The 14,119-nt window shown below is 29.7% G+C and overlaps 2 protein-coding genes and 1 long non-coding RNA gene across 4 annotated transcripts in view; 2 read left to right on the top strand and 1 right to left on the bottom strand.

The window, feature by feature from the left end:
* The window catches only part of LOC143912065 (uncharacterized), a 569,875-nt gene that overhangs the window by 349,950 nt on the left and 205,806 nt on the right, over positions 1 to 14,119 (top strand). The gene's annotated exons all lie outside the window — the stretch shown is intronic.
* Positions 610 to 2,686, top strand: LOC143912062 (uncharacterized). The gene is made up of 4 exons (XM_077431213.1): positions 610 to 691; positions 856 to 992; positions 1,060 to 1,156; positions 1,222 to 2,686. Exons 2-4 carry the CDS (start codon positions 873 to 875, stop codon positions 1,416 to 1,418), a joined length of 414 nt encoding a protein of 137 aa, XP_077287339.1. The 5' UTR covers positions 610 to 691; positions 856 to 872; the 3' UTR covers positions 1,419 to 2,686.
* The window catches only part of sbm (L-type amino acid transporter sobremesa), a 41,615-nt gene continuing 31,656 nt past the window's right edge, over positions 4,161 to 14,119 (bottom strand). For both annotated transcript variants that reach the window (XM_077431187.1, XM_077431186.1), the window contains 11 exons: positions 10,060 to 10,160; positions 8,659 to 8,755; positions 7,028 to 7,129; positions 6,703 to 6,945; positions 6,494 to 6,619; positions 5,939 to 6,086; positions 5,638 to 5,865; positions 5,467 to 5,563; positions 5,225 to 5,374; positions 4,980 to 5,148; positions 4,161 to 4,847 (listed from right to left, as the gene is read on the bottom strand). In XM_077431187.1, the coding sequence (XP_077287313.1) occupies positions 4,780 to 4,847; positions 4,980 to 5,148; positions 5,225 to 5,374; positions 5,467 to 5,563; positions 5,638 to 5,865; positions 5,939 to 6,086; positions 6,494 to 6,619; positions 6,703 to 6,945; positions 7,028 to 7,129; positions 8,659 to 8,755; positions 10,060 to 10,160 (1,529 nt within the window). In that variant the 3' untranslated portion in view covers positions 4,161 to 4,779. The remainder of the gene's footprint in view (positions 4,848 to 4,979; positions 5,149 to 5,224; positions 5,375 to 5,466; positions 5,564 to 5,637; positions 5,866 to 5,938; positions 6,087 to 6,493; positions 6,620 to 6,702; positions 6,946 to 7,027; positions 7,130 to 8,658; positions 8,756 to 10,059; positions 10,161 to 14,119) is intronic.

Raw genomic sequence — 14,119 nt, 5'->3', positions numbered from 1 at the left:
TATTTTCAAGTTGAATGTACATAGAGCAAACAGGGGGAAAGAGGGGGGGGGGAGTCAACAAAGAAGCCACGCGTGATTTTGAGGTTAGCCACGCGTGATTTTGAGGTTAGCCACGCGTGGCTGAGTTGTCTGCCTTCGGTACGAAGACAGACCAGGCTTCCTCTGGTGCACACCGGACGGATACTGGAGCTGGTCTCCAAGTATCGTCAAACATCACCAGCCTCTAGCTGGTGATTTCGGTGGCGAGGAGCTAACCACGTAAACACACCCAATGTTTACGCGAAGACCGTTATCGAACAACTGGGGTGGGGGTGGCCACCACCCACACACATCGGCCAAATCGTGGGTCGTAAGGCCACGAAAGCTGACCATCAGACAAGTAGTCTGAACACTAGCTTTGTAAAACAATAATAATCAACCCTCTTTCCTGGAAAATAAGAACCGAGCGCCGAAGTCTAATCGTGACCCTTTCGATATAAATTAAAAAAATATTATTGTTTGAGTCCCTCTCCAATAGAATTGTTGAGTCCCTCTGGACGATTGCGAAAAATAGAATTACGAAAGAAAAGATAAAATAATGAATTTTTAGCATGGCATTTTTTTTCGACTGGCAATACTTGACGATTTATAAAACTGACAGTTAGATTTGATATTTGACAGGCGTCTTGCACGCTTTTAAGTGTTTGTACATGTAAAGGCGATTTTGATTAGTTTTATAACATTATTAATGTATATATAGATTTGATATTTATGTCTTCACAACGGCATCATATATATTTGCGAAATTGATCCATAATTCACGAATATCATCAAGTACACGTTAGTAACCTTTTAATGCATTTTCTTTTATTTCAGATTAAAATTAATCAGAAATGAACATACTATTCCCTAGTCTAAGTCCTCGACTGTTGGATTCACACTGGTTCACAGCCGACAGTCCTTGTGATGAAGAGAGTGATGTTGCAGCCATGGAACAAAAATACCAAGCTTGGGTATGTCTTGTCTTGTGTATTTTGTAACTTTCTTTAACAAATTCTTTATACAATAATAAATTTTCAGCTGGCTTCCATCGGACAACGATATATAGACATATTACCTCTTGGCAAGTCAGCTCCAGAACCTATGGAAGAAGAGGCAGAAACTGATGAAGAAGAAGGTAAATAAATGCTTGAATAATTTTTGTAATCTTGAATTTGTATTTATTTCTTATTTTAATATCAGGAAATGATGATTCCGATGATACTGAAGATTCTCACGACGATGATGAAGAAGATGAATTGGGACCTGAATATTCTCCGAGTGCGCCGAATCCCGCAGATGCAACTAACACGACAAACAATCCTCCTCCGGTAACTCCCGCTAACCATTCGATAAATAATAACGACATTGTGATGAACGATAGCAATATAAATATTTAGGTTATGTGTTAAAAAGAAACGCCGTTTTTTAAAGAAAAATAATTTTATTATAACGAAGTTTTCATAATTAAATAGTTCATTTCGATTCAGTGTATTTATTTTGTCATCAATATTTCATTGCAACAATAAATATATTTTTTTTAAACAATATAACGTCTTCCATGTTTCATTTGTTTAAACTTTCTCCGACTATATGTATGATTTATTTGAATATATTTTCTATCTGTAATATAAACATTCTTGTCGTTTCAATGGTAATACAGTTTTTTATGAAAATCATTCTTTAAAATAGTTTTATTGTATATATGTGTGTATTTATTATACATATTTCAATTTTAAAGACATTTTTATTATAGAATCAAAAGGTTGTAAACTAGTCACGGTAGAAAAATTATTTTTAGTATTATCGGTTCAATAATAAATAAGATTTCACAAATTACTTTCAATTACCATCACAGCCAATTAAATTTTTATAGAACATAGAAAAATATTCAAACACAAAGGCTAGTATTTGAAAAGCAAGAATGTGTAACTTATCGATATGTAAAACATTGTAAATAAAATTGAGTTTGTATTATCTTTGCAAGTTTTCGTTAATAAAATGTAATGTTTTTATCCACCACTTAATTAACAAAAAATTTTAGTAAAAGTAAAAATTGAAAAAGCGAACTTAGTACAAATAAAAATATAGTATATGCAAAGTTTTTCAACAACAAAGACAAAACGTTAAATATTTTCAAGTTTTGCCGTCCTAAGTATATCATATCTTGTCATTTTATGAATGTTTGTTATGAGATCCTTCATTGTCTTTTATATTAAAAGAAAATCTTAATAAAACAGGCTTTTTGACTTATTGAAAAACGATTTTTTTAAAAATTTTGATGTGATTATGAAATAATTTTTATATGTATGTAAGTTGCCTTTGTAAAGTATTCTGTTGATATACATATATATGTACGTATAATAATTCTTTTTTTGTAAAAAAATATTGCTGAACTTTTAAAATAATATGCTTTTGATGAAAAAATAAATTGAATTTACACATAAAAATACATATTTTACTGTCTTATTCACATGTATAGAAAAACGTAGATATTTAAATTTCGTATTATTTATATTAAGACCCTTTTTATAATTATATACATATTTTTTCCAATCAGATAATTCATTTTAAAACACTTAAAATATACTTGATCTATATTTATTATTCTTCAACAAAAAATTACATGAATAACAAAAGAGTAAATAAACAAAATTTAAATGAAACCAAAAATAGTAAAATAAAAAAAATATCATTAATAAATTGATATAACTTGATTTATAATTCAACATAGATAAAAAATATATGACAGTATATAAACAAATTATTATCACATTATCAACTGTTCAATTGCAAAAAGTATAATGCTTTTTATTCACAATACTGAATACAGAATTATAAAAAAAATTACTTATGTACACAGGTGTAATAATTATCGACATATAATATTTCCATCAGCAGGTAATTCTGATATCAATAAGTAATAAAATCATAGTGAAACTACACATTGGTGCAGATGAAATAAAGTTTCGCTTCAACGATGGCCAATCTACACATTCGACACGTGTACAATAATTATTGTCCATTCATGGATATCTGAATTTTAATTCTGAACTAAGATATACACACTCTTTTACGAATTATAGAATTAAATAGACATGTTTCATACTAATATCACTACATCTAGCACAATCAATGTAGTGTGACGTGATGGGGCTCAAATATGAAATGCACACATTTTATAAGCAATACATTCATATTTAATTCTTCAGCTTTGTTTAGAAATTATCATCTATAACAATTAAAGCCCGAGGAATGATTCGTGCAAACTAAATGACGCATATGTATATTCGAAATAATGTGGTATGTAGTATTTTTAAAAGAGATAAAAATAAATATATTTTATAATCTTCTCGTAAAAATATAATTTAAATGAAAATAATGAAAAATTCATAGTGTATATAACTTACATTGAATATGATTTGAGCACTAAAATATATCATTTTAAATACCTCACTACGTACATATGTACATACATACATGTAAACTATAAATATCAAAAATTAATGTCACATTTTTAAAATATTACATTCTAAAATTAAAAATAAAAAAAATTTAATCATAATATTTTGATATTTTAGCAATAATGTTGTTAGATACATACATATGTATTTATAACATTGCTGTCCACAGAAGCAAATTGGAATTTGTAAACAATAAGATAATTATCTAGTTTTTATTGTAAACTTGCAAAAAGGTGAAAAATTTACTTAAATCGGTTTCATTATTTAGGTTAAATTATTATTACAAACATGTCGGTTTCATTAATCATTAAGTCATTAAAGTTTACAATTTGTTCGGCTGGACAACTATGCTGGTGATTGATATCGCAATTGTCTGCGATATATTACACAATATCATAATACAAAGTATGAAATTCTTACAACATAATCTTAAATAAAAGCTCTTAAAAAGACTTGTATTCTCACAAAAGTATAAAATCAGATATGTTTTCAAATCAATTGCCAATAGAACGTTGTGTTTCAAAAGTCAAAGACCGTCAATGCGGATGAACGATTCATGAAACGAAAACACTTCAATATCTTTATAAAATTTGTTGTTAAAATAGAATACGATAACAATAAAAGCCTTAACATTATAAAATTTGTGTATGTTTTTTTTCTTTTCGTATTTCTTTTATTACAAAAAATAATTTTATCATAAGTTTTTGTGATACACGTCCAAAGCAATGTATTTACTTAATAATTTTTTCATAAGACAATTTTCACTGTATGGCTTGAGAATGTCTTAGTTTTTGGCTTTTTTACAACTGATAATTATAATAAATAACATTTCATATACAAAAAACAGTAAAAATCATAAGCTAAAAATTTTTTAAACAATATAATACAGATCTTTCCAAATATGAATACCATGAATCTTAAGTACATATGTATGTTTGTACATACATATAATACATATGTATATAGTTTTTGGTGCAATATATATAAATTAAATATTTAGAGCTCTATGTAATGTACGTTTTATATTTAGAAAGATTTGTATACAATTTAAATTGAATTTGATTACAACAATATTAATAAATATACTCCCGAATGAATTAAATGCATAATAAATTTTTTTTATACGTAAATTAACTAAAATATAAATTTTAGTATTAATAATATTGTACAGATGAAATGTTGACAATAACAAAAGTCATTTTAAAGCGTTAATTATTATAAACTAATACTACTATATTACTTATATGACTAATTTAAATTAATTTTCCATTTTATTTCCATCTTAAGCGTATCATATTCAGTATTCGAACGTTGTTGTTGTGGGAACCACTTCCAAAACCATTTGTAAAAAGACCGTAATTGTACCTAGAATTTTAAATTCAAATAAATTACTCATGTATCAGCGTACATATTTAGATCAAAAGGAGGCTTTGGATCTAGACAATATAATAAAAATTAATCATGTAAACTGTGAAATTTGTAGAAAATTATACTCACTCATGAAAGGCAGAGAAAAACCCATCTTCACAAATGGTATGTAGAAAAGTAACCCAGCAAAGATGAATACTGATGCATATAAGTATTCCAATTGAGGATTCTCAATGATGGGAGCTACAACCAGATACACGGATATACACAGCACCAACCACGGAACTACTATAGGTACCTTTGAGAGAGAGAAAAAATGCGGTATACTATGACTATGAATTTTACAATAAGAATTTATATCAATTAAAGAATACCTTATATGGGCGAGGTGCATGAGGTTTTGTGTGTCTCATCACAATCAGAGCCACCATTGATCCGCCATAGAAAATCCACGCAGTGAAAGAGAAGAAGTCAATCAGAGAATCTATTGTGCCATATAGAACCATGGCGATGGCTATGAGAGACTAAAATTACAATTCATCTTTTTAATATAATGTACATATATACATATATCTTGATATATGGTTAAATTTTTTAAGTAAAATGTAAGGTTTACGTGGAATATGAGCCCTGGAGCTGGCGTAAAACGTCTAACGTGAACATACGATAGAATATCCAGCAGATGACCTTCTCGCGATGCAGCGAAGCAAAGTCTATAAATGTGAAATCATTTTTATAATTATTATTACTCAATAAAATGATAGTTTAATTTGATTTCAAGTCTTACCTTCCAGCGGCAAATAGAGTTCCGTTCGCCGAACCGAACGTTGAGACTGTAACCGAGAGTGGCATGAGCCAAGCCATGGCTCCGAGTAGTCGGTTGCCAAACGTTACAGCTACAGCCTCGGAGTCAACCATTTCGGTCGCAGACATCACGGCTAGATAGGATAAGTTGATAAGAGCGTAGCACATCGTTACCAACGGTATGCCAATCATGATAGAGCGTGGAAGGTTCCTGGAAATAAAGAACGTAAAGTTTATTATTTAAAAACATATTTAGCAGTGTAAATGTAAGCTTTGATGTTTACTTTGATGGATTTTTGATTTCTTCGGTGACATAGTTCAAATTATTCCATCCATCATAAGCCCAAAGGCCGGTATAGAACGCCGTTGCTATATTCCCAAGTGTTACTGGTCCTCCAGTGAATGATTTATCATGTAGATGTTGCGTATTACCTTAAAAATTAATTCAATTTACGGTTGAGCCAATTAATTTTATTTTAAATTATTAAAATCTCTACCCAAGAATTCATATTATTAAATTCACTGATTAACAAATTTTCATGTTTTGTCATACCAGTGTTCTGCTGTCTTAACTCAAAATTCCTTAATCCTATGGTCAAAATGAGTATTTTAATCAACAGTCAGATATTTTTTCAATTAATTATCACATACTGTACTGTAAAAATACTTATATATAATTAATCGTCCACATCAGTTGAAAGTTGAAAAATATGTTTTTTTACTTCAGACTTTTTCCAGTGTAGTTAGTCACGTTTTTGGTTTATTTTTTATTCTAAAATGTTCACATTGATAGTGTCTCTAACACAGAATTTTTGATTTGAACTAAAATTGATTATTACCTTGTGCTAGTTTATACATTCCGCCGCTGATGATAATCAAAATTGCAACCAATTTTGCTGCTGTAAAAACATTTTGGACGCACGTTGCTAAATTGACACTATAGCAATTCACCACCAGTATCAATACTGAAACATTTATTAAAAATTAATATAACATTTTAACATAAGACATAAAATATTTACGGATGGATTTATTCCATAAAAATTACTTATGGCTAGTACGGCAACCATTTTGGTGACGGATGGTGGCGGTTCGCATTCGTTTACAAACGCTTCCACAGTGTATTTAGCAAAACTCAGACAAATTATGGCCATCTGAGAGGGCTTCAGAACCAAGGTGGATACCCAGGAAAACAGAAAAGCCGGAGGTGCTCCGAATGCATCCATAAAATATGCATACTCCGCACCAGACGATGTATTCATCGTGCCTAGCTCAGCATAAGCCAGCGCACCTGTAAACATTTTTTAAAGATACTTCATATACTTAAAAGTATTCTATGTTAATCATTGAAATTAATTGACAGTTTAAACTACCTAACAGAGAAAGTAGACCGCACGCCATCCAGACGGCGAAACTCAAGCCGATGGAGCCTGTTCTTACAAGCAAGCCAGACGGCGATACGAATATTCCCGATCCTATAATGCAAGTAATAAAACGAAAAGACAAAACAAAATAATCGAAAGTTTGACAATAATATGTATATGTAGTAGGACCCTCTACAGTATAATGTTTTAGATATGTTGTTCATATTTTGATAGCACATGTAATACACTTTACTCAATATTCATTTTATGTTTTGCTATACATAGTGTATGTCATGTATTGTGCAATTCCAAAGCTTGATGGATGATGATATTTTGCAAAGAAACATTATAATATAATATGTGTGAAGTTTAAAACTTAAAATTTATCAGTTTTCTCGTAAAAATATTAGGTTTGAAATTTTTTTTGTGTTTTTTCAGTACATTATGAATCATGTCAACAACACTTCAGTTATTTCAAAATAAGCATGTGGAATATTCTTTAGGAAAGTTGCCATTTAAAAAACCTAAAAAATAGCCCACTTAAATTCATTAAAAACCAATCTATCAAATGAACAATACATGAAATTCACAATACATGAAATTCACAATTTACACAAAGAATTTCTTTCATTATTTAAAATATCATTGATTTATTTTTCTTATGACATTATCGACATTTTTATAATTTGGTTATTTTCATATCACAAATGTATGCAAAACATAATGAACGCAACTTGTTAGCTGTTAAGACAACGTTCAATGATACAGAATCCGCAATAAAAAACAACTATAATACAATATACAGAGTGCTAAGAAGCTGGATTACACATTTCAGAACACTGTCCTACCATTTGTATCTTGATTTTATTGAGCATCCCAAGCTAACAAGAATTTATTAATTTGGTAAGTAAACCAATGATTCTAAGTAGCTTTAGCGTGTTCAAAATTTGGATTAAATGTTCATGATTAAAACTTATATCCATTTGGAAACTCTCTCTTCGTGATCTTCAGTGAACTTTTACATCACAAAATTTAAAATTAGCAACATTTGGAATAATGCTTTTCACTTCACATTGACAGAAACTAAAAATGACATATTTGAGTATGTATTTACATCCATACATAAAAATAAATAAAACTATTTTGCGTTTTTGACAAAGTCTTGGAAAGTGTTCTGAAACGTATAAGAAGACTCCACAAAACACACTGTAAATACAATCTATATACTATTGCCTCATTTTAATTACCATAAAAGCACATGTGTCTATACCTGCTGTTCGAGAAGAGTCGATCGTGTTTAAATTGCAATGAACGGTATGATTGAACTGTCGCAAAACGCTACATAACGATCTCACCTTGTTTTCTTAATTATGAAATTAAAATGAAATTTAAGTGCAGACGAACTTCAGCGAAGGTCTGTATTAATTTCTGTCTTCATTTCTGTCTGTCTTCATTTCTGGACGTACGTTTACCTTAAAAAACAAGTAGACATTGTCTACTTGTTAATGCAATATGTTGAATCGGCAACGGTGATAAATCTATACCCTTTGGACTGGTGGTTATTAAGTGGCGGCGCCAATGTGATCTGTGTGCAAATGCATGAATATAAAAAGTGTCATTAGTCAGGTGGTTATAATTACCGATCATGGTGCCAACGATTAGAGCCACCCCACTGAAGAGTCCCACCCGTCTCTTGAGGTGAATAGGGTCGTCCGGCGCTGTGTCCGTCCCCTCCAGCTGCACAATTATAATAAATAAAACGTTACCTTTATTTATCCGGACATATGTATGAAAAGGAACAAAACATAAGCAATCTACGAATACGATCAATCAATTCGGTCATTATTTAGTCCCTCTTTACTTTTTTTTTTTCGGTTTTTCATATTCACCTTTTGTCCGATGCTTGCCGAGTGACGTATCTCTCGTCGGGCATTCGGCAAATGTTTCAATCTCACTATAGTACACATTATATATTATATATTAATAGCTTAATGTGTATTTTTCACTTTTTATATCTACATATGTCACATGTTTACAACAAAGTATTAGGCAATAAAATTTAAATATAATATATCATTAAAATAGTTTTGGCAAGCTATGGTACGTTGTACGTATGTAGATTTTTTGACAAAGATAATTAGCGTAACATTAATTAAAATTATTTTACTAAATTATTCCAAGGAAATGAATTTAAAACGTCTTATGTATATTTATTTGGTAAATATGTACATATAAGTACATATATTGTGGTTAGGTTAGGTTCATAAAAATAATATTAAGTTTGAAAATTATATTAATACTATTGAATATAAAAGGTCAAATACACATATTTATAAAAATACCATCCGAATTTTTAAAAAATTATTAGTATTATCATAATCATAACTTAACTTAACCTCAAAGTTTATATGAAATATACTGACCATTTATTTAATTAAAGTAAAAAAACTGACCAAATATAATAATTAAATGCTATTTCAATAATTTATATGCATTATGTATGTATATCCATTTTACTTTTAAAAAATCTATTCTGATAATATGCATAATTGAGATTGAAACTTTTGCAAATACCTTACTTTCTTACTGTACATCAGGTGAATTAGTTTATTTGCTTACCTCGCATATAATTAGTTCGTTATAAGCACTAACACCAATTGAGGGAATCCTTTTTAAATGTTAGTAAATTTAAAATAGCATAATATAAATAATTTGCATGCACAACAGTTTTCTTTACATTTGATTTAACAAAAAATAGTAATAATAATTAAGAAAAAAAACTGACTGCATTGCAAATAAAACGTCATAAAAAGATTTTTAAATTTGATTGATGACTCATTTTTACAAAAACTTATGCAGATCTTTTTGAGAGTCTGACGCAAATTACTTGAAATCAGCAAGTGGTGCAATAAGAAAGACGTAAACGGTGATAAATAATTAAACAGGAGTCCATTCACACTGTACTATTTTGGCTGTACAGTGCCAATATATCCCTGCTAGTTAGTTAACTGATGGTAAATGATGGAGACAATGATGCTTACCTTGTCCCCAGGGCTGGTGGCGGGGTCAGAGAGCGGTCCACTACCCCTCCACACCAACGAGCCCCCGTTCGACCCATCCGCTTTGGGGCATACACCATTTCCTGAAACGAATATGAAAAAAAATTACAATCAAACAAATATGTTCATACTTAAGCAATACTTTAACGGGAAATGCAATTTATACATAAATTGTCCGGTTTTGTAACTTTTGGAGGTTTCATAAACGATATCTTAGGAAATTGGTCGCATTGAGTTTATTTATTAATCATCATTGGTGATTTAGTATACCGGTAAAGCCTACTGGCATTTCAAATAGCAGTGCTAAATGAGCGTTGTTGGGTATAAAAATGTTCGATTTCATGGAAATACTCGATCCGATGACTCAATTGTATTTTTATATTTTGATATTGAGATTTTAGTGAAGTGATCATGATGGTGATGTTTTGAATTAAAAAATAAGTTAGAGCAAGATAGATAAAGGAGAATATTGTTTTTAAGAATTAATATTTGCTAGTTTTATGGATTGTATGTGTGTATTGCAAAATCTATATAGTAAATTGTTTTTAGTACAGCCAACTCCCCTATAACATGAATCAGTTCCGTAATAAAAACGAAAAAAAAAATAATGAAGGGAAAAAACAAAATTGTAAAAAACGTGATACAGGATAAGAGGTTTTCTTACATTTGCATTATTTTCTTTTCTTACATTTTTAAGGTAAATTTTCATCATTAATTATATTGTTAATTTCTTTCATCTCCCATAAACAATATTACAGAGCTACCTAATAAAATGCAAAACCAATCCGAATTGATCCCAAAATCAACCCAGTGTTTTGGAGCTCACGTCAATGTATCATTATTCATTACATTAATAGGAATAATTTATTCATTACATTAATAGGAGCCAAGGGGTTTGATAATACATACAGTCCCTACATAGTATGGAGATACAAATAAGATAATAACAATCTTTTGATTTTTAAGAAAACCGAAAGAAAATATTTACTCAAAATAGATGAAAATAAAATATAAAAGATAAACTTAAGACCTTCAAAAACCCATTTATTTTAAGGATATCATCAAGTTTATTTTTAAAAAGGTTTTAGTTACTAGAAGTTACAGTTCGTTGGAAAGACTATTCAAAATTTTAACCACTCTATTTGAAATTTTTGAGATTTTCTATAAGTAAATATCTTTTTGAAGTCTGAGAGTATGACCTCTCAGTTGAGTGTTATTGTTAAACGTAAGAAGGTTTATCATAGGACAATTTCTAATGGTTATTTATAATTGTATAGACTTCAATCAGATCACCTCACATTCTTCTCATCTCCAAAGCGTAAAAATTCATTCTTTTCAATCTCATATCATATGAAAGTGATTTAAGTTCGGAAGGAACTTTTGTTAGTTTTTGTTGGACCCTTTCTAAACATACAACGTCTTTTTACTTTATCTTGTATGTATGTATAATACATACTAACAATAGATGAAGTTTTGTGATCATGGGAAAATTCGAACTCGAGATTTTTTAAAATAAGGATTCCAAACCAGAGAAATGTTATTAAATTTCCAAATGGAATAAGCAAATTCAAGTTTTGATCAAATAAAGGTTTTATAAATTTTACCAAGTGATTGGCATTGATAAAATTAAATATACATTTGATAACATACAGAAAAGAATAACAATTTTTAATGACAGAATTTATATAATGAAAGTTATTAAAAATAAAGGTCACATGTATGCTTTTGGTGAAAAATAAAGCTACCATTTCTAAATCCCGAATGTTATGTTTATTGTATTATTTAGATATATATGTACATACATATGTAGATGAAATGAAACTTTACATTATTTATTTCAAAAAACGTACATACGTACATAATAATTGTGTATCATAAGAGGTACAATATATGTATACGAGGATTTTTTGTAGCAGAATTTTACACTTGAATCGCGTTAATGGATTAACGAGAATATTTTTAAATATTTTGTTCGTCTCTCGAGTGCGTAACTTGAAAATCTTCTAATACAAAAGAGAAACGACAAATATTTTCAAAGTAATGGTTGAGATTTTCGTAAGCATATGTACAGTACATGCGCAACCGACAAGAGGAATCTACATTGTATTTGCATTTCTATGCTGAAAAACAATAGTCGTCGCAATGGCGACGAAGTGTCTCTCACTCCTAAAACTGTGGGTCGCGTGGGACGATCTGTTCTATTGTGTATGTACATACATACATACAGTGTACTAGAATACACATGAACATATGTACTTCAAATTTAAAATGATTTAGTCATAAAAAAATACATCGACATGTCAGTGCACTCGAACGAATACAAAATGTGACGAGGATCAATCCCGAAAATCTCTCATCGCTTTTGTATACACACTGCGCATTTGATATTTGTTTGATAAAAAACAACAAAATACAATATTTCTGAAATATCAGCCATTAGATCTTTATCAAATTTTAAAAAGTTGTATATAAAATGTATTTCATTTTAAGTCTAGTAGAAATTGATTCGAAATGATTACGAAAAAAAATAAAATACATACTCGATAATTGTTGATTATTTAGCCTTAGAAACCTACATACGTAAATATGTACATGTATATATGTATGTATGTGTATATCCGTCCGTTATATTAAAATTGATATTTGAATTAAGAATAAATTTAAAGAAAATTGTTGAGAAGTTCAGATATTTTGCATACAATCAAGTATCACTTTTACTCCAAAATATGAGGATTACCGTTTCAAATTAATCTAATAGTAATTTCCACTGTTATAAAAAAAACTCAATTAAAAGTGTATCTACATACATATGTATGTACACATACCTACATAGGTATAATATGTAGATTTGGTGAATTTCTTAAAATATTAGGGTTGCTATCTATCGCGAAATTTCTTTCCCGTGTTTATTGGTATTATCTAGTATGTCGGTGTTTTCCAAATAAAATGATTAAAGAAAACCAAGAAAAATTATCATAAAAATGAATCGATATATTTTTTCGTGATATTTCTAGAAAAATTTGATACAATCTTCCCAGTATTTCACGAAAAGCAGGTTTTGCACTGTAGGGAAACGTGTAGATATTTTTGAGACGCTTTTGAATTGCTGTATTTTCAGTTTATAACATAAGTGATAATCGTAAAATATAATAATCAGTGGCGTATATGTATATATATATATATATGATAATCATGACATATAATAATCAGTGAACATGCTGTGAAATTCCCTCTGTTTTTGTCACACAGCCTTACTTGCGTGTGCGCGAGCAGGATACAAGAGGAACGGCAAAAACAGGGAGAATTTCACTGCACGCCACTGATGATACTCATAAAAAATAAATTGATGGTTAGAAAATTATAAAGAGTTATTAAAAAAAATCGGCTACGGTGCATATTGCATTTAAATCATTAATTATTCGAAAATAATTACGACTTCTTAGAGCTTTCACATAAGTATCTATACCGATTCCATAGTATTATAAATACAATGTCACTGATGTAAATCCGCGAAGCAAGGAGATGGGAGTTCATGAATGTGTGTAACTTTTACAAAATCATTGGAAAGTCCGGAAAATAAATGGGAAACAAACGTACAGTATGTGCTGTGATGCGATTACATTACAATATGAATGTAATAAGTATAATATACATATTATCCACGTTTGGATGTGAAGTGAAAAAAATATAATGACGACACATAATATTTGAGCTTTGAGATCACACCCATCAGCTAGTGAAAAATGCAAATAATCTCAAGCAAATAAACAATTATCACTTTGCGCTTTGCATATGCATTCCAATGAAGTTTCAGTACACCAGACAGCATATGTACGTAAGTGAGATTTTTATAATTTGCTAACAATTAGCGTCCGAAGTTCAATGAAAAAAAACAAAAAAAAATAAAAACAGCACATGCGAATAATATATTTCAACTCATTCAACGTGCTAAATCACTTGTGCGTGGCGCTTAAAGCATCGTTTCGCATTCTAGTCGTTCGTATTCTATTAATTCGTATACTGTTGTGTTCTTTCAGGATAC

The sequence above is a fragment of the Arctopsyche grandis genome, chromosome 5, assembly GCF_051622035.1.
Source record: "Arctopsyche grandis isolate Sample6627 chromosome 5, ASM5162203v2, whole genome shotgun sequence".
Lineage (NCBI taxonomy): Eukaryota > Metazoa > Arthropoda > Insecta > Trichoptera > Hydropsychidae > Arctopsyche > Arctopsyche grandis.
This window is presented reverse-complemented; position numbering and strand designations above follow the sequence as displayed.

Coding starts and splice junctions, on each gene's coding strand:
- LOC143912062 (XM_077431213.1), top strand. CDS start 873: ATGAACATACTATTCCCTAGTCTAAGTCCTCGACTGTTGGATTCACAC. Junction 993..1,059: donor AACAAAAATACCAAGCTTGG/GTATGTCTTGTC, acceptor ATAAATTTTCAG/CTGGCTTCCATCGGACAACG. Junction 1,157..1,221: donor AGAAACTGATGAAGAAGAAG/GTAAATAAATGC, acceptor TTTTAATATCAG/GAAATGATGATTCCGATGAT.